The sequence below is a fragment of the Rhamphochromis longiceps genome, linkage group LG7 (genome assembly GCF_057381845.1).
Source record: "Rhamphochromis longiceps isolate RC_006_pf linkage group LG7, R_longiceps_female_GT1.1, whole genome shotgun sequence".
Taxonomy (NCBI): Eukaryota; Metazoa; Chordata; class Actinopteri; order Cichliformes; family Cichlidae; genus Rhamphochromis; species Rhamphochromis longiceps.
This window is the reverse complement of record NC_140563.1, coordinates 63,056,662-63,084,465: the sequence shown is the minus strand read 5'-3', so window position 1 is coordinate 63,084,465 and position 27,804 is coordinate 63,056,662. Positions and strand designations below refer to the sequence as shown.

Below are 27,804 nucleotides of genomic sequence, written 5' to 3'. Positions count from 1 at the left end.
GACCAACTGGTCCTCAGCCTCCCTCACCCGAGGAAATGGTACGGGTGCAGGGGTACGCTGGGCCTGAGCTGCCCTGGCAGCAGAAACACGAACAGGCAAAGGAGCAGGCTCAGAAAAAAACAGTCTTAGAATTGGCAGGCTTAGGGTTAATATGTACTGGGTCGACAAAAACAGACCTAGCAAAAATGTATTTTGCATCTTTCCCACCATGTTGTACAGTCTTTGAAGTCCTTGGGTTAACAGTCTTAAAGTGAGCTGACTGAACCAGACTTGACAAAACCTGAACTGACAGAACCTGAACTGTGTGTTTGAGACCTGGTGACATTACTCAGTTTTTCCTTTAACAGCATTTACAGCCTTTGGCGAGTGCTTATTGTCTTTGATTTCTCCCTGTTCAGAGGGAGCAAAATGAAAAAACTTTTCCCAGTCTATGTCATCGTCCAAAAGGGAGATTCCAACAGTGTCTGGGGTGAGTTTATTGTTCTTTTCAGTTATGGCTTCAGGTGGGATGTGTGAAAGGCAGTCATTATAACTCACCCCCGGGAGTTGCTCAGCAAGTGAAAAGTGACAGCGGTATGAGCATCGCTTCCTCTGAGGTGAGGAAGCTGACGGGGCATACAGCTGAGCCTCTGACGTGCGGGATGGCAATGCAGAGGCTGGAGCGTGAGCATCCGAAGAAAAACGGAGCACTCCCACCTGAAGCGGCCGAGGCTTGGGTGCGAGCGGGGCAACAGGCGGAGGCTTTTGGCAACTTCGGGGACCTCCAAAAGCCAGCCGAGTTCCGCGGAATATGTGCTCAAAATCCGAAGCGCGCCACGGCTTCCAGCGGAGCTCCTCCTCCAGCTGGGCGAGGGCTGCCTCCTGGCGCTCATACAGCTCACTGTCTGCTGGAGCCATGTAATGGTCGTAGTCTTCTGTCATGTTTCGGCTGTGTGGCAGGCAGGGATTGGACCCAAACGCAAACTCACTGGAGACAGGATTGAACGCAAAAGGGCAGCTTTTATTGCTGAACACCAAAAACTCTACAAAATCTAAACTGGGACGACTAACAAAACGCACAGCATGAGGGAGACTACGACACTGACAAAGAGAAACACAGGGCTTAAATACACAGAGGGATAACGAGGGAATGAGACACAGAAGGAGAGCACAGCTGGGAGTAATCAGGCTGGACGAGACAAGGGAAGCAAAACTAGAAACACTCACATGAGACATGGACTTTCAAAGTAAAACAGGAAACACACTGACTGAACTCTAAACATGCAAACTTAACAGCAACTGGGGAGACAGAACATAGGAACCTGAAACGTGGTACAAAAACGTCACAGTAGACATAACATGGAACACAGGGAAGCCATATGACAAAGCCAAAGAACTAAACCTATGATAACCATAACAGACCTAGGGAAACAAGAAACAGTACAACAAAGGACTCAAAACATAATATAAAAACACAAGATCTCTTCAAAATAAAATAGGAAACATAATGAGACGCAGACATGAAACACATGAAGAGCAGGGGAGACTTAACATGGGTTGGAAACACAAGGGGGAACTAATAAGCAAATGAACATAGGAGACCTAATGAGCTTAAACATACTATCAACATCAAAATGAACTAAAACTCAAAACACTGGGTCATAAGACCCAGGATCGTGACAAGAACAAACTAAAGTCTACTAATACGCCTATACGTTTTCAGCCAGCCAGGTACTCTTTCACAGCATTTGTGCTGTTTGTTTCCTTTGGAGCATTTATAATTAAATTATTGGACTCACTAAAATCATTTGTGTTTTTAGCAGTGTTGGGACTAACGCGTTATTAAGTAACGCGTTACAGTAACTACGTTGTTATTGTGGTAACGAGCACAGTAACTAGTTATTATGCCAAAATCAGGAACGCGTTAGTCGTTACTGGGATTTAGATAGGGTCGTTACTCGTTACTTCGTGTGGTGGCTATCGCGGAGCTTCCACAGATTCAGTAACATTAGCAAGTGGTGGAAGCCAGCAGGTGGATGAAGGAAAGGGGACGCAGAAGGAAAAGAGACCCGAGGCGGCCGCCGGTCCAAGTGTGAACTGAACTTCAGGTAAGAAGTTATGACCTGCAGTCTCTCTGGGTCAGATATGAACCAAGTTTAGGTGGAGTTTATTTTCGTTATTCTGACTCTTTCCGTACTGCGTGCTAGCTAGCATGACGGAGTTTCTATACAGCTGGGTGGTGCTATGAAGTTAATGATGTTAAACTTTATTTTGTTCATAAGTTATTAGAGTTGTCAACCGTCCTGTCTGGTATTCAGAGAAAATATTACGCGTTTCTTATTGAGGTGAAAAGGAACATTTTGTCCCGGACTTCAGCTACAATGAAAAAGGCACAAAGCTGGAGTTATTCTGTGTCTTTGCTGCACAGCTGCCTCTTCTTCTTTCATTCTCCCCCTCCCTCTCCCGTTTCTACTTCAATCATGAAAACTGATCAATGATCAGCTGATCGGCTCTCTTGTTTATTTATCGCCCACTTTGCGCCGAAAGAGGAAACCAGCGGATGTCGCGCTAAACAACAGCAGCACTTTTAAGCTTGATCAGCTGTTGTTAGAATTTATTTAATATTAATTTCTAGTATCAGCTGATGTTTGCTGGAGCCACAGCTGTAAACCTGCTGGTGAGGATGTCGGTTTGGATATGTGGTGAGAGGGAAACATGAAGATGAAACCAGGAGATGTCCTTACTGAATCATCAGAGCTGAACAGGTGATGGAGAAACAGGTTTACCTTTTAGGTGACATGAATGAGTTGAAGGGAAGTTATGAACTGTTTCTGAGAGACAAATAACACCAGGATCCTTTTTTAGGTAGCTGACAGCTGGTAACTGTGCAGGGGCGGGTCTAGCAAAGTTTTGCCAGGGGGGCATGTAGGGCATTAACAGGGAGAGGTGGGCGCAAAGAAATACTTTTCTTTCTTATTCTCATTTCAAATGTCTAGCTTTTAAAAAATAATTATCTGAATCTTACAACAAACGATTGATAGATTGATGCATATATACCATCAAAACAGTGTACATCACTGTCACAATAGTGTTTATTTTCATTCAAAGGCTTTATGATTTTTCCTATAATGGTGGGCCGGTCTCTAGTCAAAATGTCCGGGCCAATTTTCTGTCCCAGTACAGCCCTGTATGCAGCTCATCTGCAGTCTGGTGTTACCTACATCTTCCTATTCAGAAGGCAGAATTTCCGAGTTCTGAGTACAATCGAAAGCACCACGACTGCAGTTTTTGTGTTGGATGTAAAAGGCGCACATGACGCTGTGACGTAGGCTAGAATCATGGAAGCAGTCAATGACGGTCCAGGCGTGGGATTTCTCTTGTGGAAATATGCACATTATCGTTTCCTTTCTATTGGTAGGTGGCACAGTGCACTGTGGCAAGTAAGCAAGCTAGAAGACTGCAAAGTTATGGAAGAAACACATTAACAAGAGAATTCTGAGTAAAACCAAAGTTACTTTCCCTAGTAACTAGTTACTTTGAAAGTAACGAGTAACTTGAAGTAACTGAGTTACTTTTGAGAGAAGTAACTAGTAATGTAACTAAGTTACTATTTTAAAGTAACTTACCCAACACTGGTTTTTAGTCTGTGAACTGTGAGTCATTTCTAGTGTTTTATTAGTGCATTACTCTGCAATATTAGGTTTGATTCTGCATTTTGGCTCTTTTGGCTCCAAAACCCCCTAATACTTTCAATTTTTACAATATTGAAAGGTTACTGCCCCAAGTAGAGGAGTTTAAGTATCTTGGGGTCTTGTTCAAGAGTGAGGGGAGAGAGGAGCGAGGGATCGACAGACGGATTGGTGCTGTGGCTGCATGTTGATGTGGACACTGTACCGGTCCATCATGGTGAAGAGAGAGCTGAGTGTAAAAGTGAAGCTCTTGATTTACCAGCTGATCTACGTCCCCATCCTCACTGATGGTCACGAGCTGTGGGTAATGACCAAAAGAAAGAGATTGTGGTGGCTGGCTTTTCCCTCAGATATAGGGTGATGAGTTTGGCCATCCGGGAGGGGCTCAGAGTAGAGCCGCTGCTCCTCCACATCAAAAGGAGTCCGTTGAGGTAGTTTGGACATCTGTAGCATTGCAGCATTATAGAGCATGTGCCTTTTTCAGAATAAAGATCATTTTCAGAGGTTCCCCTGCTATGTGTCCATAAGCAATTGCTTATCCGAGGGTCCAAAAAGGCCAAGAGGCATATAAGAATAGTAAATACTGCCATCATCCACAATTTTAGTACTTAACAGAAGTGAACAGTACAGACCTCTGGGTGAAGCAAACCAGTTAGCTCCAGGAAAATGGCACAGGGCCAGGCCTAAGCCAGTTAACTCCAGAAGGACAGTGCAGGGCCAGACCTAAGCCAGTTAACTCCAGAAGGACAGTGCAGGGCCAGATCTTAGCCAGTTTGCTCCTGTGGGAAGATGCTGGACCGGGCCTAAGCCAATTAGCTCCTGAAGGACGGTGCAGGGCCAGGCCTAAGCCAGTTAACTCATGGGAGATGGTACAAGGCCGGACCTCAACCAGTTAGCTCCACAAGGATAATGCGAGGCCGGTGCTAAACCTGTTAGCTCCACAAGGATGGCACAGGGCCAGGCCTAAGCCAATTGGCTCCTGGAGGATGGTGCAGGGCCAGACCTTAGCCAGTTAGCTCCTGGAGGATGGTGTAGAGCCGGGTCTAGGCCAGTTAACTCCAGAAGGACGGTACAGGGCCAGACTAGGCCTGTTAGCTGGATCTGATCAGGATGCCTCCTGGGTGAGGTGTTCCGAGCATGTCCCACTGGGAGGAGGCCCCGAGGCAGACCCAGGACACTCTGGAGAGAATTTATCTCACAGCTGGACAAGCTGAAGCAGGTGGCTGGGACAGGGAGGTCTGGGCTTCTCTGCTTAGGCTGCTGCCTCATGACATGTTCCTTCATGTCAAGGACAGGGACAAAAATTGTTGGATTGGCAGGATAAAGGGGCGTGGGAAAAATACTGCATAGTCACAATATTTCCAGTGGCAATTTTGGATTAATAGATGGACACCAAATATCATAATTTATATTAAATACATACAAATATTTTGAGAATACTGAGAATACTATGAACATCATCTCCTACACGACCATCCTCAGAGAACATTAGTTGAGCAAACTTAACATTAAATCAGCTCAGCCAAAAACCATCTACACTGGCCACACTCAGTTTCTCAAAGCTACAGCAAAAGGAGGTCACAGTGGATGGATGGGTCTCTCTTTTTTTCTGTCCTGAATGAGACTCAGCTTAGTTCTATGAGCTATCATTTACAAACTTTAACAAATTTTTACTCTTTTGACAATGAAAACAAAGCAACTTTGAACAACTGTATTACTCATGTTATGCAAAAATTGTTATTTGCCCAGTTTTTCCATTTTCTGCTAAAAGTCTGTTTTTTTTTAACCACAAATATACAGAACATTTTGTACATTTAAAAAAATTTCCCTTACTCTACAGTCTCTTATTTCTTACTTTTTATTTTCATATTCTTTATTTTTGTCTAAAATTGCATGCTCTATCTGCCTGTCAATTTGCTGCTGTAACACCTTAATTTGTCCAATGAGGACATTGGACATTACAAAGGGGATAAATAGAATAAATAGGAATAAAATAAAAATAAAAATACAAGTGAATTGCACATTTCAAGTATGGAGTCTATTGCACCATTGACTATTAAGAAAAAGTATTGCACAAAAGGTATTGCACGGTGAAGTGAAGAGGCACTACAGCTTAGTTGTTCCCCCCTCCTTTGTCCTCCTGTCTCCCCTCCCTCTCCCCTCCAGAGAGGAGTTAAACAGTTTGATGGCGTGTGGGACAAAGGAGTTTTTAAGTCTGTTGGTTCTTGTCTTTGGGAGAAGCAACCTGTCACTGAACAGACTCTTCTGGTTGTTTATGGCCATGTGCAGAGGATGCCCAGCATTGTTCATAATGTCCAGCAGTTTCTTTAGTGTCCTTTTCTCTGCCACTGTCACCAGAGTGTCCAGCTTCATGCCGACCACAGAGCCAGCCTTCCTGATCAGTTTTTCCAGCCTGGATGAGTCCTTCTTTGCTGTGCTGCTCCCCCAGCACACCACAGCATAGAAAAGTACTCCAGCAACACTGACTGGTAAAACATCCTCAGGATGAGCGGGCGGAGGGAGGTTTTGAGTCCCCCCCCGTTCTCTGCGGCCTGCTGGAGCGATGGGGTCTGGGAGGAGTTGGCCGTCCGATTGGGGTCTGGAATGTGGGCCTCCCTGCTGCTGCCGAGTCGGGGCAGTCTGCTTCTCTCCACCCCAGAGAAAAGGGTAACACTACCTGGGTCTGGGTGCAGTTTCCCCCTCCAGGGGCAAGGGTATCAAGACCTGGGGTATAGAGTACGCTTGGGGAGTGTGATTGTGTGTACAGTGTCTCTTCATGTCTGTCTCCACGTTGGTTGAGTGTGGAGTAAGTGCATATGAGAGCATGAGGGTGGGAATGGATGTTTGTATCTGTGTGTGCCTGTATGTCTGTGTCTATATGTCAGGTTGGGTATCAGACGCCACCTCTCTGGGCACATCTCAGGCCCTCCAAGGTTTGGAGGCCTTTCTCCCCCACGACTCCCCCTGCCAGTGGCAGACGCCCTCAGACATCAGTGCGTCGGTGGTTCTTTGTGTCCAGGGGTGGGCGTCCAGGTACACACCGGCTCACTCCTTGGTGGCTACTTGTCGGGGCCTGGAGCCTGGGGCTCGCTCGGGCCACTTCGGGGGTGGGGTGCCCTCGGCCTCTCGGCCTGGGGCTCGGTCACTCAGGCACAGCTGACTGCTGGCGGAGCTCACGGGCATGTCACTGCAGTAAATCCGTTGGGCATCTTTCTTTGCCTTTAGACAATAATTCTGATGGCAAAAGAGCCAAACGGGACAGGCAAAAAAAAAAAAATTGTCCAATGAGGGATAATAAAGGACATTTCTCTTCTATTTGATTCTATTCTTTCCTATGTGGCCCGTGAATCACACTATGGGAGTGGTTTCAGATGTTTCTGTGAGCTGTGTCCCCTTCAGCTGTATCTGCCAAGATTTGTTTGGATTTCCGGAGCCTTTATCTATCTCATCAGGTCATTTCCTATGTGTAACAGCACCATTTCCTGCCTCTGTGGAGCACCATCAGCGATTACAGAAAAACCAAACCGTTTCTCCCATTTTCACCTTTGTTTCTCTTTCTATTCATTTTCTTTTCTCCTACTTCTGTTTCTCTCTAATCTTGAAAGATTAAACATTGGTGTGACAAATTAAAAATTAGTCTGTCGCTGTTATTATCAGTGGTTAATCATGGTATTTTGACCCACCTAGTTCCTTTAGAGTGAGCAAGAAACAAAGCTAATTTCTGTATGACCCCCAACATGCTGACCGTAAATCTTAATAAAAAAATGTTCTTGGTATTCCTGCGTCATTTACAAGAAACAAATAAAACTGTTTGCTTCTTGTGGCTATCTCTCCCCTACTCTCTACTGATTCCATTGTCCACCTGCCAGAGAGAGGGCGAAAATACTTGTTCAGAACAATAAGTACTTCCTCCTGCAAAGCGGTTCGCTCAGCAGCATCAGAGGAATCAACAGAAAACATGTGTGATCAGCCATTGTACTGAGCTATGCTCCAGCCTTCCTGCATTAGCCTGTTTCCTAAAGTCGCCGTGTGACCTTGGACTGTAATTCTGTCTGTAAGGAAGAAACACGTATATGCTCACAAAGCTACATACAGTAAATATATGTTCCACCAGCACAAAAAGAAAAGGGAAAAAATGAAATGAACTTTGGTCATAACTTATACATAAATGTTCAGTCAGGGAAAAAATTATTTGAACACCTGCTGATTTCGTAATCAGTCTATATTACAGTAGTAGGTTTAGTTGAACAGTGAGAGACAGAACAAATGAATTTGCATTTTTATGAATGTAATAAGCATTTGATTTGCAAAACGTGCTTTAGTAGGGGAGACCGGGGATAGTTGTAACGTGGGTCAGTTGTAACACTTCAAATTTCTCCAATCAGGGCTAAGTTTCAAATGATGTGACTCATCCTGTGCATGCCCAATTCAGTTCTGCTATCACATGTGAAAAATCAGCACATTTTGTCAAAAACAGACAATTTAACACCAAAAAAAGTAATTTGTATGCCAAAAAGTAAGTTTTTCTACTTTATTTCAATTTCTAATAGCATTATCTGCTTTGCAGTTAAAGTCATCAAACTTAAATTATGTTATTTGTATGTCTATGGGGATATATTCTGTGTAGGTCTTTAGTGCTAATGTTTTAGCCGTTGGCTATAATGTTAGCTAGTTCATGGCTATAGGAGTCTGGGTCAGTTGTAACAGCAACAGTCTGGGTTAGTTGTAACAATAATGCAGATGTTACAACTTACCGCACTATTACTTTAACTTATATTAAACAAGTTGGGGCAACGACATCAGCAGAGAGAGGTTCACTGGTCGCTTTTGTATATGTGGTTAATGCCATTGGCAACACAATTCCTCCACTGTTTGTGTTCCCACACATACATTATGCAGACCTCTGTGTCAGAGATGGACCAGTAGGAAGTACTGGTAGTGGAAATAAATCAGGATGAGTGCAAGAAACAGATTTCCTCATCTTTCTGAAGCACTTTGCAAACCACACCAAGGTAAGCCATGATAAAAAGTAATGGAATTGCGATGCTGGTGAACAACTACATTTTTCCAGCTTCATTGTTATGTTCAAAATTGGTGCAAGAGTTGTAGGTTATAATGCCCACTGAGCCAATGAGGCCAAACTCAAGGAAGACCAACCAAAATTAATGAAATATTCAGTTGCAGAAAATTCCATAATTTGTCTTTTTTGGGGGGTTGGAATATGTTCAAAAGCTAGATTTCTGCATTCTGTCACACACACACACAGCTACATAAATGGCTCTAAGTGCATTCATGTGTTGAATAAACAAAGATTACATGTTAATATTTTGTTAGTACCCTTATTTCATTGTGTTACATTTTACCCCAGGATATGTTACAACTAACCCAGACTATGGGGTTAATTGTAACATTTCACTCTTTGTGTTTGAGACCATACCATGCAATGGGTAATTGTGCTGCAGAGAAAATAGCTGTACTATTTAATAGCAGAGACATGTAAATACTTTGCATTACATTTTGAATCCACTACCTTAAAAGAGCTCCAATTTACAGACAGAAATGTCAAAAATGTTACAACTATCCCCGGTCTCCCCTACTTGGTGGCAAGCCCTTTGTTGGGAATCACAGAGACGTGTCTTGTAGTTGACCACAAGTTTCGCACACATTCCACAAACTTCTGTGTGGAGGGACTGAGAGTTCGAGTTGCCAAACATCAACCATGAAACACTAATGACTTGGAGAGGATCTGCAAAGAGGTGTGGGACAAAATCCCCCCTGTGGCGCTCATGAAAATGCATTTTTCTGGATTTTTAAAATTGTTTTTTTGTTATTTTTCTCTCAGTAAGTATAGCTGTGACACCTGACGGTCACTTTAGGCAGTGCCCTATAAGCCATGCGAGCAGTTCAACAGTGCTTTTTGGGAACTGATTCAATTAATATAATAAAATCAATGTAAAGAACTGCCACACAGAACAACAGCATACTCATTCCACTTTGCATTTTAAATGAAAATGCCATTAAAATATAATTAAATGACTGTTTTAAACAAAAAAATGATTTTAATACAAAATGTATTTAAATTTCACTAAACATTAATACAGTTTCTGTGTTCAGTAGCAAACTTATCAGAGGTCTTAGTGGTGCACTTTCAGTTTAGAAGTGTGCGCTCTGTAATGGTGTTTTCATGGTATTTTCTTCAAGCAGGGATTAAATCACTGAGCTCTAGGTTATTATGTTGCATCTCTGACCTTAAGGTCAAAATGGTGATCCCCAGTCATTTAAATAATATACAGACACCCCTGGCACAGTAGATGATGAGTGCTAAAAATGAAATTAAAGAAAGGATAAAGCTAAACATATATTGTCAGTGCGCCCCAGGGTGGCTGTGGCTACAATGTAGCTTGCCATCACCAGTGTGTGAATGTGTGCGTGAATGGGTGGATGACTGGATATGTAAAGCACTTTGGGGTCCTTAGGGACTAGTAAAAAGTGCTATATAAATACAGGCCATTTACCATTTTCACTACAGTGGTAATCATTTTTCACTTAACTGAAATTCCTAGCATTTCATTAAAAAACAACCCTACAATAAATTACTCCACACTTGGATTTTTTTGTTAGCTTTCTCTCCAGCTGGTCAACCTTGCAGTGATAGGTTTGACCCTTTGAAAGCCTAAATCCCTGGGCTGGGAGCCGCTGCATTTAGGAGGCACAGGTTTGTATTTTGTTCATACCTGTTCAATATGCACATTCACACTCCTCCAAGCGAAAGATGCAAAGTAACCTGATATCACACTGACTCACCAACAAAGTGACAATCATTCTTTGAAAGCAGCACAGTCTTTCTGAGAGCATCGATGCATTTAATGCCATCACACCCCCCCCCCCTCTCTTTTTTAACTGTCACGTGATACCTGAGTCTGTTCGTCCAGTAATCAATTGTTTACTGGAGCTGCATTTTCTGTACTCATTTATCACACTGGCCGAAATGTGTAGCCAGTGTCACGTGACTGTGAGTCGCATGTGGGCACAGCAGAGCAGGCTGATCTGCTCACCTGCGCTTGACCCACAAAGGCAGCCTACTCTGCCGGACGTACCTATTAAAAGCAGGGGCACATCATCTCAAAATGTGGGTCAAGGGGACAAATGACAGTGGAATGGGGGACAGATGACATTAGGGTTGCCAACTCCCTGAAAAATAAATAAGGGACACCTCGTGGCCAGGGCCGGGCAACCCAGTTGTCTTCACCCTTCCCAGTGTGGTAGCTCTTTTTTTGTGTGTGTGAAATTATTTTTTAACCATTTGACTTGAATTTGATTTAAGCAGATGCATATTCTTTGTGATATGACCATATGGGAAACAAATGATCATTTAGCCATTTATTTTTAGCTCAAAATGACAACATTAACACAGTAAAACAGGTCTCCTTCTTAAACAGAAGCCTGTCATGCTTAACTTTTGAGAATATAAGTAAATCTTTCTTTAAAAGAACTCTGTCCTGCTTAACTTAAAATTATATAAATTAATAGAAAGCAATAGAACGAAAAATATTCTTGTAACAGTGCACATATAGTGCATTTAGTACAATTGGCTTCAGTTGAGGTATTATTTCAGCTTTTCTAATGCTAATCAGCTGCTCCTGTTTGTAAACCCGCTTGTTCCCATGATTACGCATCTTAACTCATCATCATTATTCATCTATGTATTACTTTTATGTATTATTCATCTATTTGTTGTAATCATCTATCCTTACAGTTGTTTATTACACAAAATAAATGATATTATCACACTTCTGGCCACATAGCGCTGATATTCACTGCACATGCCCATATTAACCTTAACCAGAGGGTTTAAACAACAAACCAGTGTTTACATACCATATCTGCTTCTGCCGTGGCCTGGTGGACAAAAAATTGGTTAAGGGTTCCCCGAGCTTTCACGCCCCTCATGTTCTTCTTGTGCCCACCACTAGAAGCATGCCTATGGAAAAAGTGCGCCGGCACACAGTGCAGTGCGCTTTATAGGTGTTATCGTGCACTTTCCCAGCCAGGTGTTTTCCTTTTCCCAGTCCTCCCTGTACTTTTGCAGCCTTTTTTCTTTTCTTTCTCTGAGGGGAACAAACATTGCTGCTCTAATGCTGGGCTTACACTGTGCGATTTTTGGCCCATTTTGAGCCGATTTTTGAGTCGTGCGACCGATTTGGTGATCGGCCCGATTTTGGCCTTCATCGTGCATCGTGTAGTATACGTGGGGTAACGAGAAGCGATTAACACCTCACGACCAGCTCCCGATCATCAATCGCTCGTGAGGGTGTCACCACAGCCGCTCACACTGCTCATGCGCAAACACGTAAACATCGGTGAAAAAGACGGCGCAGCACGGCTGTGCAGCGTGTGATCTGGACACAAGTGATGGAGGCACTTGTAGAACTTTGGAAAGCTCATCCGAGCCTTTTCGATGTGGCATCACAAAATTATCACGACCACAACAACCGTGAAAATAGTTGGATTTACACTGCTGCTCAATCACAGCTGCCTGAACAATGTTTTTCATTAGCAATTTAGCAAAGTTGATGGTGGTGTGTCTGTGTGAGTGAAAGACAGAGAGCGAGCGACAGATTTTCTGTTATAACCTTCATGTTATGTTGGCACAGTGTGAGCACTCAGGTCGCATCAGAGCATCGGGCCGTATAGTGTGAGACCCTGCATCGTGACCTGCAAACTTCTAATCCCTGCGAGTCAATCGTGCAGTTTGAGCAGGAGCTGAATATCGCGACTGAAAAAATCGCAGTGTCTGCCCAGCTTTAGGTGTACTGTCATCCGAGACGTGCACCGCAGTGTCGGCGTTTGTTTCCCTGTTGGCCATGCTTGTTGTTGTGGTCATCTGTTGTCTTCCGGTATTTTCTCCGCAAGCGACCTTTCCTCGACCAATGAGATAATCTGAATTGTCATACTCGAATTGTCATAAGTGTGCTGTCAGCTCATTGGTCACAAAGCAGGAGAGGGGCTGGGAATTATGTTTTCAAACAAAGCGTTAATTCCATTAAGTTATAGACTACTTTTGATTCTCACTGTATTACGGGACAAAGTGCGTCCCTTATTAGCTCAATATGGGACGTGTACTTTTGTTTCTAAATACGGGACGATTCCGTTTTTTAAGGGACGGTTGGCAACCCTAGGGACAGATGACATAGAAAGTGACGTTCTTTGCGCAATAATGGGGTTGTGACGCCTCCCCCTGGGGTTTCACGTGAACTGCAATCCATTTTTTTCCTCTACACAATAAATATGCTGCAAACCTGCGGGAGAGAGAGTAGAACACGACGACAGAGGGTTTTATGTATTTTATGTCTTATGATTTCTTACTTCTGCACATGTCAGAGCTCGTGCTGAAGCCCTCCGCCCACTGAGCTACGGCTCAGACCCTCCTCTCTCATTCACTCCGGACGCATCTTCCACCAGCTGTGTCCAGCATGACTGCCGACAGCAGGTACAAGAGCCGCGCGCCCCAGACAGGTAAGCTTTCTCAGCAAGGCTGCTTAGTGGTGCCTCCATGACGCGCGTGAGCGTTTTAACGTGTGTTTGCTCGGATTCTCTCCTCCTGCCATCCCTGCCTCGTGTCTGATGGAATTTGGCTTCACGTCTCAGATGATGGAGAGGTAAGAGGCACACAGCAGATAAGTGTGTGTGTGTGTGTGTGTGTGTGTGTGTGTGTGTGTGTGTGTTTATATATACATGACTTACAAAATAAAAGCCCTATTCTGCGCAGCACCTGCACGGGTGAAATGCTGTAGTATTTCCTGACGCTTCTTCCTGTCTTAAAGATCAGTGGCATATGCAGCAACGACGCTGCATATTACAGGTCAGCAGTAACAGAGACCCCACTTCTGCATGGGTGCCTCCAGAATTTTTTCACAGAGTGGGGAAAAATAACATAAATAATATATGGCAGTCTTGGCAGGGAGGGGGGCAGTTTGTAACATCTGCACACATCTGTAAGCATAGCTCTGCTGGACAGCTCTGTGAACACTTTTGGTCTTTTATGCTGGTCTGGTCATCATCTCATTGAGTCCAGCTTCTCAGTATTTGGGCCTTTTTCTTTCTTTCATTGGCAGGGCTGTCAAAGTTTTTAATAAAAATTAAAATGTTTCAGTAATGAGTAGGGCTGCCACGATTTGTCGACTAGTCACGATTACGTCGACTATCAAAATCGTCGACGACTGATTTAATAGTCGACGTGTCGTTTGAAGCTTTGTAAGATCGCAAAAGACGCAGGAATAAGTAGCAGGATTTAAGAGTGTAATAACGGACTGAAACAGAAGATGGCAGCACAGCATGTACAAGGATGCCAGCTGCCGTTAAACCCCGAAGAAGAAGAAGCAGCTGTGTCCCAGAATTCATAGCGCGGCCCAGCTTAGTTTCCAACAATGGCGGTAGCTAGTTAGTTTTAATATTACTCTTATTATTCTTTCTGGGTCACAAAATAAACGTTTAACATATTTTCAGGCGAGAATGTAGCTGTGTAAACCTCAAATATCGGCTCAGTTTATCAGGACACCACATATTTTCAAAAGCGCTCCGACGTTTTCGGAGACGTCTGTTACCCACTAGCTCGATAGCTAGCCGGGGGCTAGGTCACTAGCGCCGTGAGAACACCGGACTCCCGGCAAATTGTTTTCAAACCCACCGCCATCTTTCGCGACTCAGGTTAAATATATATGAGTCACTTAGATAAATTAAAAATGTTGTTGTTTGGCTTTTTTTTTTTTTTTTAGTATTTTATTTGTTCCTGAGTAAATCGGTTTGGCTGAGATTAAAGTTATAGTTTTTACACAGCTGAATAAACGTCAAGCAGACAGCTGATCATCAGAAGTGTGAGATGCTGGAGAATATACTCCGGTGTCCTGTTATATTTTAGATAGCAAGGAGTTTATTAAACTTTACCGAAACAATCTGCAAATTTCATTAAAATTGAATAAACTATCATCTTGTCTTTATTTTTAGTTAGCACCTTAAAAGCTTAAAGCTGTAAGCTAATGATAGTTATATAAGAGCAGATGCTGCTGGTGCAATAAGCTGTAGTTTTACGTCCAATGGATGATGATCTGATTAATCGACTAATCGCATAAATAATCGGTGACTAGTCGACTATCAAAATAATCGTTTGTGGCAGTCCTAGTAATGAGTCAGTCTGTTTAGTCCAGTGACGTCTCCACATCTTGGGCTTTTCCAAGTCTTAAAGATCCCGAGTTAATCCTGAGTGATGTGAAACAGAAAAAAAACAAAAACCAAACCCTTGCACTAAGAAGCTAGAATTACAGAGGTTTTGCCATTTCTGCTTAGAAAACATCCTGTACAACTGGATTAGCTAATTATTTCAGCTAACTATGGTGGTAGTGAATTGAAAAGTTATTTCAGTTTCTTCCCCTTTAACCCACCTTTGTTTAGAGTGCCCCTTGTATAGATAAGTTTTGACAGCATGTGGGTCTAGCGTCTGTGCTCATCCAGAGCTGTGTGACTGAGATGACCATATTAGGAATATCCAGCCCAATCTCCGAACTTGGAAAAATCATCCTATATTGTTCAAACCTCCTTTTTCTAACACACAGTCAATGAAAAGTAAATTAGCTTAAAGGAGGATGTTATGGAGCATCTGGAGGATGAATTCAGTATGAGATAAAGAACAATTTTTATGACCTAGGAATCAAGTTCATTTTTTAGTGTCCAAGCATGAGAGCATAGAGCTAATTTGAGTGGACTACATCCTTAGTCACAAGTCAGAAGATGTGTGTTTTTTTGTAACAAGCTGTTCAAAGCTGAAAAATAGTTAACATAGATGATTTGGATGAAAATTTCATAACATAATCAATGAATTCAACTCCAAAAATGTTTCTTATCACTTTATGTTAGTCTCTTTAGCCACTGTAATATGTTACTGTGAAATTTGGTGCAGTTTGGTAAATGACTGCTTTTCAGAGATTCAGGGAACATTTTTGTAGCATAACGACCTGATACTCAGCCAAAGAGTTGCAGTGATGACAAGTTTATTTACACTATGCACACGAGCACAGTGATTTTCACAGGCCAACAGTGTCTGGCTTATCATCCTGTCTCTCTGTTACTGCTTCCTGCTTACGGCTCAGCACCCCTCTCCAGCATCTACTGTTAGGAGGAAGTAGGAGTCGTGAAATCCCACAATTACTTCCAGGTGTATGTTGACCAGCCTCCCCTAGCCATGCCCCCTGAACTGCCGCTACACCCCTCCCCTGCAGCTGATATTTTCACAAAAAGATATTCTGACAGCTCTTACATACAGCATCCGCTCTTCACTCTTTATTTTCAGATTTATATTTACAAAATCCCACGAGTGGTTAATAATTGATTTTTTTTTGCCTTCATCCTGCTTCACTGTTTTCTGCTGTGGTGCCATGTTGGACAGCAGCGCTGAGGCTGAGTCAGAGCAGCCGACACAGACGCAGCAGTCTGCATCTCTGTATTTTATGATCTGTGTGTGGGTGTGACTTACAAACACATTCACAGACAAACTGTCAATATGCAAGCAAAACAGTAACACACACACACACACACACACACACACACACACACACACACACACACACACACACACACACACACACACACAGAAACATTCTCCAACTTCAGAACCACCTCTGCTCAGTAACACAGCTAATGCACTGTGTATAAGATTTGATATTAAAAGCTTGTAATATCCTCAGATGAAAACATTTGGAGAAAATCTAATGTATGATGGGAGAGCCTGGATTTATATTTGACCTGCTACTGAGTTCATATCAGAGACATCTGTCTCTTTCAAGCCTCTGTTTGAAGGTTCTTGTTCCTTTTCACCCATCTTTCCAGATACGTGTATGCCTCTGCACTGTACACTCTCTCCACCCCCTCCTGTTGTGAAACAACTGCCTGCTATACTGTATTATGAATACTTGGAGATTTTGCACGTATAATAAGACAAGCTACAGTTTGTTCATGTAAATGGGGGATCTTATTCACACACAGATGTCAGTCATGGAGTTCCACAGGGTTCTATGCTGGGGCCATTTCTGTTTTGCTTTATACATGCTTCCCTAAGGAAGTATCAATAAAAGTCATAGCATACATATTTGTTGCTATGCAAATGATACCCAACTTTATCTTTCTATGAAGCTAGATGACATATACCGACTAGTTAAACTATAGGCATATCTTTAAGACATAAAGCATATTGTACTCGTTATTGCCCGAGAAAGATGTTTAAGCCTTTAAATTAAAGCTGAAAAATCTGCACTTCAATCACATCTTGTTTGTTTGAGTTGAAATCCACTGTGTTGGTGTACACAGGTGGTTCTTTGTCAACCAAAGTTTCTGGGTTAACCACTGCTGCTTTGTTTTCTATCTGTGTGGTTGTTTCCAGGAAAAAGAATATGTTGGTTTTGCCACACTGCCCAACCAGTTGCACAGGAAGTCAGTGAAAAAAGGCTTTGACTTCACACTCTTGGTTGCAGGTACGAGGTTTAAAAGGACACAACTTTGTCATGCACCAAAAGTGTCAAACCAAGACAGGATGTCATTACATCAAACTTTCACATTACACTTTCTGCACAGCCTGTTTAAATATGAATTGCCATCTAACAAGCTACATATTATAGGCAAAAGGTTAACAGTAGTCTGTCACATTTTATTTAAAAACTTTGACTAGTTAGTATATATGTGGTCAAAGGAGCTTGCAAAGAAAAGCGTCTGGACTTCTTTAAGTTGCTTGAAGACGTTTCACCTCTCATCTGAGAAGCTTCTTCAGTTCTAAGGTCAAATGGTGGGGAGTCCCAGATTTAAACCTAGTGGGAGTGACCCCCCAAAGAGGGACAAAAGGACCCCCTGATGATCCTCTAATCGCCTGAGCCAAGGTGTGAAATTGCCACCATTTGACCTTAGAACTGAAGAAGCTTCTCGGATGAGAGGTGAAACGTCTTCAAGCAACTTAAAGAAGTCCAGACGCTTTTCTTTGCAAGCTCCTTTGACTACGATGACCTGGATCCTGGATGACTGAGAACCTTCACAGACCTAGTATATATGTGGGCATTTCAGAATATGTCCATCAACATATCAGGGCCAGAACTCACAGCCATCAAAGTTCATGTGAGGTATCATGCACATTGTTGTGGGAGCTTGGTGTAGTAACAGCTTGTTTTTTATTGCTAGCAGTAAGTCAGACTCATTCCCAGTGGTACTGGACTCCACCAAGACTGTCTTCTGTCACCAGTTCTGTTCATCATTTTCAGGTGCAGCCAAGAGGTAGAGGATGTTGGGTTTTGTGGTCTTAATATATCATCTCGACTTATTGGAGATGATGTAGTTCTGTTGGCTTCATTGAACCATGACCTCAGCTTGCACTTGAGAGACTTGCAGCTGAGTGTGAACTGCTGGAATAAGAAGTAGCAGCTTCAAGCGTAAGGCCATCGTTCTAAACTGGAAAAAGGTGGAAAGCTCCCTCTCGGTTGGGGATGAGTTGCTGTTCTTTTCTCAGGGTCTTGTTCATGAGTGAGGTAATGTGGATTGAAGACTGACAGATTGATTGGTGTATCTTCTGCAGTCTGTTGTGGTGATCAATCTACATTTTTACCCATGGCCACAAGCTCAGGGTGGTGAAGAGTAGAAAGAAAGAGATTATGACTACAAGCAGTAGAAAACATCAAAAAGTATATTTGCTCAGCATTAGACAGAGAAGTTGCTACTCCTCCACATTGAAAGGAAATAAGCAAAGTGCTTCAGGTATCTAATGAGAATGCCTCCTGGGCGCCTTATAGACTAGGTGTTGATCCATGTTATCCATGTTGCATGGATATCTGACCCACAGTCCTGTTATTAAGGACAGAGGGAAATTGATATTGCCTGTTAAGGAATAGCTTTGGAGATTACCTGATCAGTTGAGAAATAAATGCTCAATGTGTGTATCGCACAGACTGCAAATAAAAGATGGCTATTGCATTTTTTGGAACCAGAAATGGCCTTATTTGGATAACAGGCTCTTAAGTGCTAGCTTATCAGCTAATGCTAGCAAACTTCAATAGCCACCTGCATCCATAAACTATATGGCTGCAACCCCCTGACGATAAATGATATTTAATGGCAAGTAACTGAGTAATAAAACAGAAAAGTTAATTAATACAAATCTTTTGCTAAAGCCCTTGAGTTAAGGCTGAGAGATTGCACTTCAATTATATGCTGGATATGCTTGTGTGATTTAACTATCACTTTGGTAATGTGCAGACACACACCAAAATTGGAATGGAAATCGAGAACCGGCTCTTGTAAAGAACCAGTACCCAGTAGTTCAATTTCTTGGAATTGCTAGTCTGTTTGCCTATCGAGCCCGCTTATTGATTCTACTTGTACATGCACTACAATCAACTGAGTTCAGTTTTGTGCTGAAGGAGGTAATAGTGGTGCAGGCTGAGGAAAAGCTGAGGGAATGCTGACCCCAGCCCAGCAACCAGACTGTGAACTTCAAAAGGTAACAACAAACTGATGAGCAGTCGGACTGCATCCTCTGTTTCTACCTGTTTATGTTTCTAAGGTGGAATCACCGTAGTGATCACTTTAAAGTGTCTTTCTGCTGGTTTTTATATTTGCTTTGTGCTATTGACTTTGTTCATACCTACATTCTAAGAGAAAGATCATGCGTGTGTCCTCATTAGGGTAGGGATTTGTTTTGGTGTGCGAGACTATTTGAGGGGTAGATGAGCTGCAAAAAGCGTTGCTGTAAACATGTCAAATCGCAGATTCAAGCACCAGAAATTTCAGTCTTCACAACAATTGGCCCAGATAATCTTTATCCGAGCCACACTAATTAATAACACAAGTTTTACTCCCTTGCTTTAACTGACAATAAAATTAGTTTCCATGTGACAGTGAGCATGTTACACTGATGTAATGATCAATATGTATCCTACAGGTGAGTCTGGCCTAGGTAAATCCACTCTGGTGAACAGCCTTTTCCTCACTGATCTTCATAAAGACAGAAAGCTGCTCAACGCTGAAGGTGAGTGACTAATCTATCAGACGTCTTCACACCATTCTTCTTGTTTCTTTCATCAGTTATACAGTGACTACAGAGTCATTGTATAACTCTCTGGTTTAATATCCATATCTGTTTGTTGTTTTGCCCCGAAGAGCGCATCAGTCAGACAGTGGAAATCACAAAGCACACTGTGGACATTGAGGAAAAGGGGGTGAAATTGAAACTTACAGTTGTGGACACCCCAGGATTTGGAGATGCTGTCAACAACACGGCGTGGTAAGGGTTGAGTTTGTACCGAACAAGATGAGCATGGTGATAAACATCAAATGGAAGAAGCCCTCTTATTTTTCTAAGTAAAGTGGACTTTACTTATTAAGTAAAGTCCACGTAGACTCTCCTTTCATATGGTCAGATTGTCTGCTTTGGACCATGTTTGAGTGAATGAACTGGGTAAGCTAGCTCAGACAGACACAAACCTGCTATTACTGTAAGCTAAGCAAACCACCTTCGAGATCAAAATGACTCTTTAGAAAAGTAGATCAGTTTTTTAGCAAAACATGTAAATATGCAAATATGCCGTTATTTTCTAGCTGGAGGCCCATTACAGATTATATCGACCAGCAGTTTGAACAGTACTTCAGAGATGAGAGCGGACTCAACAGGAAGAACATCCAGGACAACAGAGTGCACTGCTGCCTCTACTTCATACCCCCATTCGGACATGGGTAATATATATATATTTTCTTACACACACATATGCATACATGTATCGTACACAGATTCAGGGAAGTTCGTATCTTCCTGCAGGCTTCATCCTGTTGATATAGAGTTCATGAAGGCCCTGCAGGATAAAGTTAATGTGGTTCCTCTCATCGCTAAAGCTGACTGCCTCACTCCCTTTGAGATAAAGAAACTCAAAGAAAGGGTAAGATCATAAAGACACATGATTTCACTGCAATTATGACAGCTTTATATGTGGAAAATAAAAAGTGAATTTATGCTGAAGTATTTTCACTGTAAAATAAATGAAAAGTCCCAAATTAATGTGAATGCTGTTTAAAAATTCACATTACTGAGATCCTTAACTAGCACTTAACCAATTCTGCATACTTCATGTTACAGACAAATTAATGGAGAAATCTTTCAATCCTCTTTAAATGTAACTTATAAGTTACAGTTTAAGTTTTCTGAAGAGTTTCGTTTTTCATGGCATTTTCCCCACCACTGCATGATGTCATTACCTACTGTAAAACAAAATTAAAAACATGATACACAACCTGAATAGGTAATAAAGCAATAGACCTTTCAGCCCAATTCTACTTTTTCTGAATAATCCATCATACAAAATGTAATCAAATGAAAAAGTCTCTTTTTAAAACTTGTTTTATTAGTTTTAATCCTTTAACCTTATGCACATTATCCAGCTGCCTCCCTCTTCCCGCTCCACCACAACCACCCACACATGCAGGGCCTTGGAGTAGGGGTATGTCACCAGGGTGCAGAGGAAGCTACCCCCCCCCCCCCCCCCCCCCCCTCTGTCCCCTTCTGGCTGCCTCTGCCTCAATTTTATCCCACAACTTAGACATTCACATTACTCACACTCTCATAACACATACATGTAGGATCTTGGGGGTGGGCACAATCACGGAGTCCAAATTACCATCAGGGTGTACACCTCACCCCTGGCGTCGCTGCCCACCTCTCAATTTTAAATACACGTAGACATTGAGGGCTATCAGGAGGGACTATGCGCTTACCTGCTGCTCTCTGGCAGGTAGCTCCATGCCCTCCTGGGTTTTAAATGCACCTTAGAACACACATGCATCAACACTACAATGAGCGGGTGGAGGGAGGTTTGGAGTCTTCTCTCACCCCCGTTCTCTGCGGCCTGCTGGAGCAGGGGGGCTAGGAGGAGGAGTTGGCCGTCCGACTGGGGTCTGGAGTGTGGGGCCTCCCTGCTGCTGCGGAGTCGGGGTGGTCTGCCTCTCCCCACCGCAGGGAAAAGGGTAACACCACCTGGGTCTGGGTGCAGTTCCCCCCTCCAGGGGCAAGGGTACCTAGACCCGGTTTGTAGAGTACGCTTGGGGAGTGTGATCGTGTGTACAGCGTCTCTTTATGTCTGTCTCCACGTTGGTTGAGTGTGGAGTAAGTGCATATGAGAGCATGAGGGTGGGATGGATGTTTGTGTCTGTGTGTGCCTGTATTTCTGTGTCTATATGTCAGGTTGGGTATCAGACGCCACCTCTCTGGGCACATCTCAGGCCCTCCAAGGTTTGGAGGCCTATCTCCCCCACCTTGGATATCGGTGCATTGTAGGTTCTTTGTGGGATGGGCGTCCGGGTACACACCGGCTCACTCCTTGGCGGCCGCTTATCGGGGCCTGGAGCCTGGGGCTCGCTCGGGCCACTTCGGAGGTGGGGTGCCCCCGGCCTGGGGCTCGGTCACTCAGGCGCAGCTGGCTGCCGGCGGAGCTCACGGGCGCGTCACTGCAACCCCCCCTGGCTTCTGCTCCGCGGCTGCTGAGTGAGCCCTCATCTGGGACTCTCCTCAGCTCTTACTGGGACAGTGGCGCGGCTGCCCCTCTGTTGGTCTTCCTTGGTCTCTTGTGTTCTGGGGGCCTCTGGATGTCTGGAGTTTTGATCTCCTCCATACCTGCTTCATGCCCTGGAGGACGGGGCTGTGGCTCCCCCACACCCTCTAGCACAGAGGTGTCAAACTCTGGCCCGCGGGCCACATTTGGCCCGCAGCCTAATGACATTTGGCCCGCAAAGCCATACCAAATTACTATTGGAGCAGGCCTACTGGTATTATACAGCTAATATATATATTGTTTAGTATTAAGCTTTGCTTGTTCCATATTCAGTTTTTCAGCAAAACTTGTTTGAGTCCATAAGAAAAGATTCATTCTTATATCTAGAGGAAGAATTTTTTTTTTTTCAATAAATATTAATGTTAGCCCGCGACTTTGTTCCAGTTTAGAATTTTGGCCCACTGGCCCATTTGAGTTTGACACCCCTGCTCTAGCAGATCATTACATGAAGGAACCTTTTAAAAACAAGCGCGTCCATGCTCACAGGTGTACACACGGGTGATCACACACACAAACTACACCCTTTTTGGCTCCTACCTCAAAGCACACTGTGTTCTGTTGATCTTATGTGCGGCACAATAATGTTTAATATTTAGTATTTACTGTCATATTCCCATATATCATTGTGATGTTGTTTATTCTATTACTCTTGTTTTCTTCTGCTTGTTTTCTTTTTTCTTTCTCAACAGGTGATCGATATATGTATTTTTTTTCTCTGCTTATTCTGTTGGTTTTTGTTTTTTGCCCTTCTCCCCCGTCCCTCTTCTCAGCTGTTTTTCTTTCCCTCTTTCTTTCTCCCCTTCTTTCCCCCAGTCAAGTCTGTCCCGTATTCAGCAAATGAAAATAAAATAAACAATAAAAGGTGAATCAAATGGACCATTACGGCAAGGCTGGGATGGTCAATTTGGTAAAGTAAATCCGTTGGGCATCTTTCTTCGCCTTTAGACAATAATTCTGATGGCAAAAGAGCCAAACGGGACAGGCCAAAAACAAAACAAAAACAAAAACAAAAAACCTTATGCACATTGCATCAAGCAAAAATTAAATTATATGCAACAGTCTTTGACTTGAAGAAATTTGTTTAACATTTAAACCTATTTTCTGCATATTCCAGCACATAAAATAAAATAATGTTTTGTGTTTTACTTGCATCTTTCAAATAGATGCAAGTAAAACGCAGTAGAAAATAAATAAAATCAAAGACTCTGCGGCTCTGAGTCCTGTCGCTCTATTTTCTATTTTCTTAATCTATTTTCACCTGTTTAGCAGTCGTGGAGCCAGTGGAGGTTTGCCCGGTGCTGCAGCGGTCATGTCAGTGGGAGTATCCGGGGGTCTCTCTGTGAATTTCACATTCCCGTGGCAGCGTGCTCAGTACTTGCTCAGTTTTTTCGCTGTAAAAAGAAATTTTCTTCCCACGCAGTGAACAGTGGACGCTAATGTTTTTGACACTTTTTACAGAGTCAAACTCAAAGTAATGTCAGCACTTAAGCTTTAAATGCTGCACGGTCGTACTCTCTCCGCACTCTATATATTATCCATTGTTGATCTACACACGTCTGTTACCACGACCGTCGCTTACGTCATTATCATGAGACACTCTCACTAACAAAATCACGGTTCAGTAACGCAGTGACACAGCGTGCTTATGGGAAAGTAACAGTAATTTAATTACTTTTTTTGCAATAGTAATCCCTTTCACATCCATAAATAAACTTTACAAACATGAAAACTGAGTTAATGGAATTTATTCCTCCACTGCATGATGACATCACCTGCTCTAAGAGGGTGGAGAATGATTAAAAAAATGTCTTTCTCTTTCCTTTACACAAATGTAAGCAAATTAAGATTATGTCTGTGAAGGTTCTCAGTCACCCAGGTCATCGTAGTCTTCCTTAGACTACAAATTAAGATTAGTTTGTGTATGTTTTTTTATTTTGTTTAGCACATTTTCAGGTTTTGGTACTCTCGTTTTTTACACTTAAGCTGGCTGATCTTTTGGTAATCTTATGCAATTAAGCTTATTCTGCAAGTTGAGCTTTGAATATTTCAAATATTTTTAAACCTTTCAGGCAAAATCTTCACATTTTCAGCATTCACATTGCATTTTCACTAGGAGATGCTTTTGCTAGTATTATGGCACTGTAATTTTAATGGAGACCAAATATCAACCAAAAACCTAAGAAAAACACACATAAATGTTAAATAAACTGACGTAAAGTATATATTAAATACATAACAAAAAGGAAGTGACATGATTGAGCTCTGTGTTAACCTCATGGCCTCCTCTTTGACATATTTTGTGTTTTTCTCATCTGTTCTGACTATTCTGAGTGTCACTCAACCGATGCAACCCTGTTACCCACATTATCAAAAGAATACAAATTTATTTGAACATTTACTTCCTTTATTTATGTGACAGTCCACAGCTAGCATCTTTCTGAAACAATACACATTTTTTTAGCCTAGTGCTAGCATTGCATTATAATATTGTAAGCATAGGAATTAAACAAATATTAAATTGTTAAAAACATATAAAGTACTATTAAACAACATTTCTGTGGCCCTGAATACAAAATTACTCAAAGAAACAGTATTCGTGAAGATATGTATAATCTACGTAGCAAAATAATCAACAATTTCCTAAACAAAATTTTTCAAATTTACTTTTTTATTGGTATTGGGTGCTGCAAGCATAGCACGCAACAGCTACACTGTCTCATAAAAGTGTACCTTTGATGTCTGAGCTGGAAAAATCTTTGTTGTTTTTGATGATTTATTATTTGTTTTTTCTAATACATAACAAAAAATGATAAAATAAAGGATCCATTTTTGTCTCATTTAGCCTAAATTGTGGTCCAGTTCTGTGATGACATGCAAATCTTTTGAAGCTCTTTTTAGCGCAGGATGATTCATACATCTCTCTAAAGCCTTCATATACAGTACAGAAGGGCACTGACTTCTTGCTAAATTTTCTCATTCTGTGGGCGTATGTATGTGTGTGGTTCTGCTGCTATCCATCACATCTCATATGTGTTTTTTCTTCCAGGTGAGGGAAGAGATCGATAAATATGGGATAAAGATCTATCAGTTCCCTCACTGTGACTCGGATGAGGATGAAGAGTTCAAGCAGCAAGATAAAGAGCTGAAGGTGAGCAGGATTCACATTGAATATGTCCAAAACAGCGTCTTTAATTTCCTTCTTTATGGTTTTCTATTTTCAGATGATAGCTGCAACTAACCCCTGCTTCAATACAATCTTACTTCTAGCTGAATAAAAACATGAAATTGAAAACATTTATTTGGAATGAAGTACCACTAAATAAAACAGTAGTATTTGTACTTTTATTCTGACATTAGGAATCTGAATCTTTCCTCTGTGGCTGCTGCTTGTGATGCAGGAGAGCACGCCGTTTGCTGTGATTGGTAGCAACACTGTGGTAGAAGCTCGAGGTCATAGAGTGAGAGGGAGAGTCTACCCCTGGGGCATTGTGGAGGGTAAGCAGCTCTAAACTGGAGGTTGCAGCTGTGCGGCTGTCTTTCCCAATTCTGATTGGCCAACAGTCTGTCTGGATTCACCCTCACGTTCATCCTGTCCTGCGTGCAGTGGAGAACCCGTCTCACTGCGACTTTGTGAAGCTGAGAACCATGCTGATAAGAACCCACATGCACGACCTGAAGGACATCACCAGTGACTGTCACTATGAGAACTACAGGGCACAGTGCATCCAGAACATGACGAGGTGTGAACCTGACAAAACCTACACATGGTCACAAAACATGGTTAATTATGAGTAAAACTGAGATATGGAGAACAAAACCAGGGTGATTAGTAGATCTTTGACATATTCAAAAAGTATGTGACAAAAAGTTCATTTCATTACATTACACTTCTTAAGACCATGATTTTCTTGTAATTTTTTAAAGTTTTCTTGAGCAGTCAGTATATATGTATATTCCAAATGTGAGTATACATTTTTACTTAATAACACAACATTTATTTTTAATCTCATAATTTTGTGTCATTAGTTGCGTAGCCAAATTATGTGACTTTATTACTAAGTCAAAAGTTTGACTTGTTATCTCATCAATTTTACTTTGTAGCCTTGGTTTCTGTTTGCATTTGAATCTACCATCATAATAATTCAAATGAAGTTATTATCAGATAACAATCCTGTTAGTAAAGGCTTTAACACTTTGTGCTTCCATTGCAGACAGAAGAACGAGTTAGCTCATTTTCCTGTCTTGCTGACAAAAAAATCCAGTGTTACTGTGATGGATGACTGCGAAACAAATGGAAGCCGGCAGCCTGTTGTTCTCATCCCTCATGTTTATGTGTCCTGTTACAGTAAGATGAATGCAGATAAGCGTGTGGAGAGCCCCAACCCGATTCTGCCACTGTCTACACCAGATATTGAGGCTGAGAAGCTTATCAAGACGAAAGATGAAGAAGTGAGTGTCAAAAACACGACTCTGTGACTCTGTGATATACCTCAGATGCTCAATAATACATTACAGTGGGTGTTATATAAGCAAGACACTGATGTGAATTGATGACCCATATGTGTTATTATGTAAGCTGTCTTTCATGCTCCTCTTGCTCCCCTGTCTCTGTCTTGTGTTTATCTGGTGTGTCTGTAGCTGAGGAGGATGCAGCAGATGCTTCAGAAGATGCAGCAGCAGATGCATGAACAGGAACTGTGACTCCGCTCTCCCACAGCATCTCTGTCCCTTTATATCTTTATTTAGATGGCAGTGATCCCTCACCGATGCCATGTTTTTAGGGGTTGAGATGAAAAATTCTTCAGTGTCAATATTTCACCTAATTCTTTAAACTCTGGTCACAAAAAATATAGTAGATGAATGACAGCATGATGTTTTTGCCGTTTGATAAAGTACAGTCATTAGCCAAGTGAGTCATGTTAAACAATAGGGAGTAGCTTGCACTTTGTTATTTTTAGACCACAGGCTTAGGGATGGTTAGTTTACTTGAAATGCTCCATGTATGCCCTCAATGAATTAAGTAGTTTATTCACTGATTGTTTGTACTGTACTTGTGGACTGACAAACAGCTGGAACAGCTGCTGGTAATATAATAACAATACTAATAATACTTATTCTGAATGTGGGGTTTTCCTACAATGGTCAGATGATACAGTGAGTGGAACTGAAATGCTGACTGGAGAAACACACTGCTCTTTGAGGTTTAATATCTGCTTAATCAGGCTTAATATAATCAGTGTCCTGATCAGGACTCAGGATCAGGAGTAGTCTAATAACTTATTTCCCATAATACTGAAATTATAATATAAAGTACTTTGTATTTGAGTGGACATGCTGATGTTTTTAAATGGGTTTCTATTAAACCCAGAGATGGTTGGGTGGGGTATTACACATCAAGACTCTTCTGCATTGGCTGAACTTTTCTAACCTGGTGGTGCATCCATATTTTATATAATGTACAGTTAATAAGCACATTACAGTCTCCTACACATCTGTCTGCAGTTGTCTTGCAT

General features: G+C 42.1%; 1 protein-coding gene across 1 annotated transcript; it reads left to right on the top strand.

The window, feature by feature from the left end:
• The first annotated feature begins 12,865 nt into the window (after nucleotides 1-12,865).
• septin5b (septin 5b) lies at nucleotides 12,866-27,293 on the top strand. Its single transcript, XM_085414766.1, has 12 exons — nucleotides 12,866-13,184; nucleotides 13,317-13,327; nucleotides 17,098-17,188; nucleotides 19,636-19,722; nucleotides 19,854-19,977; nucleotides 20,292-20,426; nucleotides 20,509-20,626; nucleotides 25,338-25,439; nucleotides 25,690-25,786; nucleotides 25,896-26,031; nucleotides 26,638-26,740; nucleotides 26,930-27,293. Exons 1-12 carry the CDS (start codon nucleotides 13,142-13,144, stop codon nucleotides 26,990-26,992), a joined length of 1,110 nt encoding a protein of 369 aa, XP_085270892.1. The 5' UTR covers nucleotides 12,866-13,141; the 3' UTR covers nucleotides 26,993-27,293.
• Nucleotides 27,294-27,804: the final 511 nt, after the last annotated feature.

Excerpts from the sequence above, each read along its gene's own strand:
- septin5b (XM_085414766.1), top strand. The coding sequence starts at position 13,142 with ATGACTGCCGACAGCAGGTACAAGAGCCGCGCGCCCCAGACAG. Across the intron at positions 20,427-20,508 it reads ATACCCCCATTCGGACATGG|GCTTCATCCTGTTGATATAG; the intron begins GTAATATATATA and ends ATCTTCCTGCAG. Across the intron at positions 20,627-25,337 it reads TAAAGAAACTCAAAGAAAGG|GTGAGGGAAGAGATCGATAA; the intron begins GTAAGATCATAA and ends TTTTTCTTCCAG.